This window comes from Neopelma chrysocephalum, unplaced genomic scaffold (genome assembly GCF_003984885.1).
Source record: "Neopelma chrysocephalum unplaced genomic scaffold, ASM398488v2 Primary Assembly neopelma1_93555, whole genome shotgun sequence".
Taxonomy (NCBI): domain Eukaryota; kingdom Metazoa; phylum Chordata; class Aves; order Passeriformes; family Pipridae; genus Neopelma; species Neopelma chrysocephalum.
This window is the reverse complement of record NW_020922270.1, coordinates 1,730-4,646: the sequence shown is the minus strand read 5'-3', so window position 1 is coordinate 4,646 and position 2,917 is coordinate 1,730. Positions and strand designations below refer to the sequence as shown.

The 2,917-nt window shown below is 55.3% G+C and overlaps 1 protein-coding gene across 1 annotated transcript; it reads left to right on the top strand.

The window, feature by feature from the left end:
* The first annotated feature begins 469 nt into the window (after positions 1 to 469).
* LOC113980301 (zinc finger protein 239-like) lies at positions 470 to 2,320 on the top strand. Its single transcript, XM_027707527.1, has 3 exons — positions 470 to 521; positions 659 to 1,233; positions 1,318 to 2,320. The coding sequence occupies exons 1-3, from the start codon at positions 470 to 472 to the stop codon at positions 1,747 to 1,749; spliced, it is 1,059 nt and encodes a 352-aa protein (XP_027563328.1). The 3' UTR covers positions 1,750 to 2,320.
* The last annotated feature ends 597 nt before the right edge of the window (positions 2,321 to 2,917 follow it).

The window sequence follows — 2,917 nt, the reverse complement described above, 5'->3', positions numbered from 1 at the left end:
GGGGGGGCTAACTTCACATCAAGGGCAATGTTGCCTTTCGACGGAGACACCTGCCAGTCTTGTGAACTTACTGCCTCTCCAAGGATGCCGCTTTTCCTATGGGTAATTATAGGCACGCCAGGTCGGTAAGATAACGTTATGGGCAACAGCTGGGTAACTGAAGCTTATTCCTCTCCCCCTTCCTCCCTTTTGGGTTTGTTCGTTTTGTTGGCCACTTTCTCAGTAATAAATCTTGGTTGTTGTGAAGCTTTCAATGGTGTCATGGTTTCAAGCTTCAGTATCTCCTTCGAACCTTTAACTCCCCCTCCCTAATACACTGGTCTAAATCTTGGTGTTTTGAAGGTTTTCAGGGACACAGGATGCCCGGTGAGTCCTAGAGCTGGACTTGGGCAGGAGGAACCCCCAAGGCAACGCGCTCACCCCTTGTTTTCCCCCCCATCAGGATTTCTGCTTCCCAAAGCTTGGTCGGATGGAGGAGGAGGCTGCGAGGAAGAGGAAGATGCCGCGGGCCCCCCAGGCAGGTGAGGAGGAAGTCAGTGCCCCTTTGGGTGGGTCTTGCTTTGCCGTCCTGCCGGGGCCGGAGTTGGGGGGATGTCCTTGGGCTTCCCTGTGGGCCGGAGGCAAATCCCCTGCGTGTCCTTGTTGCTTCCTGCCCCAGGCCCCGAGCTGAGGCCGGAGAGCCCGGAGGACAAATCCCCGCGGCAGAGCCTGGTGGGAGAGGCCGTTTTGAAGGGCTCCACGGCGCAGGAAGGCAGCGGGGAGGAAAAGGGCCGGAGATGCCCCCGGAGGAGGGGCTCCAAAGCCAGCCCAGGGGGCTGTGAGGAGGAAAGAGGCAGCGTGTGCCGGGAAGGCGGCCGGAGCTTGAGCCGGAGCTGCGAGCTGGTGGTCCCTGAGCAGCCTTCCAGCAGGGAAAAGCCCTACAAGTGCTTGGAATGTGGGAAGAGCTTCAGGAACAGCACCAACCTCCTCAGGCACCAGCATATCCACACTGGGGAAAGGCCCTACACGTGTGGGGAGTGTGGGAAGAGCTTCAGGGAGAGCTCCCACCTGCTCCAACACCAGATGATCCATAGTGGGGAACGACCCTACACGTGTAGGGAATGTGGGAAGAGCTTCAACCAGAGGTCCAACCTAGTCCGACACGAGGTGATCCACACTGGGGAACGGCCCTACACATGTAGGGAATGTGGGAAGAGCTTCACCCAGAGCTCCATCCTCCACAACCACCAGCACATCCACACCAGGGACAGGGTCTACAAGTGCTTGGAATGTGGGAAGAGCTTCAGGGACAGCTCCACTCTCCTTACCCACCTGCACATCCACACTGGGGAACGGCCCTACACGTGTAGGGAATGTGGGAAGACCTTCAGGAGCAGGTCCAACCTCTGCACCCACCGGCGCATCCACACAGGGCAGAAGCCCTTCAAGTGCTTGGAATGCGACAAGAGCTTCAGCCAGAGCACTGACCTCCTCACCCACCAGCTCATCCACACTGGGGAACGGCCGTACAGGTGTGGGGAGTGTGGGAAAAGCTTCAGGCACAGCTCCACCTTCCGCACCCACCGTCGCATCCACACTGGGGAACGGCCCTACAAGTGTGGGGAATGTGGGAAGAGCTTCAGTGACAGCTCCGCCTTCCGTAAGCACCAGCGCATCCACACTGGGGAGAGGCCCCACAAGTGTGGGGAGTGTGGGAAGAGCTTCATCCAGAGGGCTGCCTTGACCAAACACCAACGCACCCACCGGTAAGGGAAGCCCCGAGTGCCCCGACTGCGGGAAGAGCTTCGGCCGCTGCTCCAACTCCATCAGCCATCGGAGGACCCGCGTTGGATGATCCACAGGGACCCACGTTGGGCACAGCCCTGGTGACCAACATTCCTGGTGACCCCTGTTTAGCAGGGACCTGGTGCTGGAATAGAGTTCAAACACTGCAGAAGAATAAGGACTGGCACATGTGATGAGAAAGAGAAGACTCCAGTTCCCGGATAACATGAAGGTCATGATGGTCTCCCCAAAAGAAAAACCCTGAGAGACACCTGGTGTGAAAGGATGTAGTGAGGGATGGGGCCAGTGAAGGTCCCACAGCCTTTCTTCACAACCATCCTGCAGGGTGGGAATAGGGAACCTTTTTGACCTCTGTTATTTATCTGTCAAGAAAGAATAGATGCCTGTCACGCTACCCCAAATTTAGCTTTGTGACTAAAGTAACTCAAAACTCCACCTAACCCTGAAAAGCAGTATAAAAAGAAGTCAAGGCTAAGGAGAAATGGAAGGAAGATTTGCATTGAAAGTGCTGGATGGGCTGAGGGGCTGATCCTGCCTTCCCTTCCCCTTTCAGGTGACTCATGGGGTGAGAAATTTAAAGTTGTGTGTGCTGATTCCTTGCTTTTACAGAACTAGAGTTTGCTTTTGCTTCCCAGTGTTTTAGTAGATTGCTGGTGTGGTTTAGAGTTTGTGCTTTGGTTGCTCTGTGGTGTTATTGCTGTGTTTGAAGTGTGTTTTTGTAGCCAGAGCCTCTGAGCGAGGACTCCGAGCTTTTCTGAGCTGGTCAGGGTTTGTATTGATCAAGAGTGTTATTGTGTGAGCTGCTGCAGGGATTCCTTTGGAAAGGTGCTGCCAGTTTGTGGGCAGGGGAATAAGTGGTGGGAGATTGTGCTGAGGGAGTTTCCCTGTCCCTGGTGAGTGGCAGTGCCCGAAAAGGGTGATGGAATCCCCTGAGCTTGTGAATGTGTTTGGGGAAGAGTTGGTGTGGGGAACACCCGAGAGCCCAGACTGGACTGAGATGGTTTTGGCTTCCCTGGGGCACTAAGAGGCAAAGAGAAGTTTGAAGAGTGGGGTAAATGTGCTCTGAGCCTCTGTTTTATGTGACCCCCCCTGTGTTGAACCTCCCCTTAAAGGGGTGGTGGAGGTACATCCT

What these genes read in the sequence shown, in the direction of transcription:
- LOC113980301 (XM_027707527.1), top strand. Translation starts at nt 470, where the DNA reads ATGGAGGAGGAGGCTGCGAGGAAGAGGAAGATGCCGCGGGCCCCCCAG. An exon ending in GCCGCGGGCCCCCCAGGCAG is followed by an intron (nt 522 to 658) that starts GTGAGGAGGAAG and finishes TTCCTGCCCCAG; the next exon opens with GCCCCGAGCTGAGGCCGGAG. An exon ending in TCCTCCACAACCACCAGCAC is followed by an intron (nt 1,234 to 1,317) that starts ATCCACACCAGG and finishes ACCCACCTGCAC; the next exon opens with ATCCACACTGGGGAACGGCC.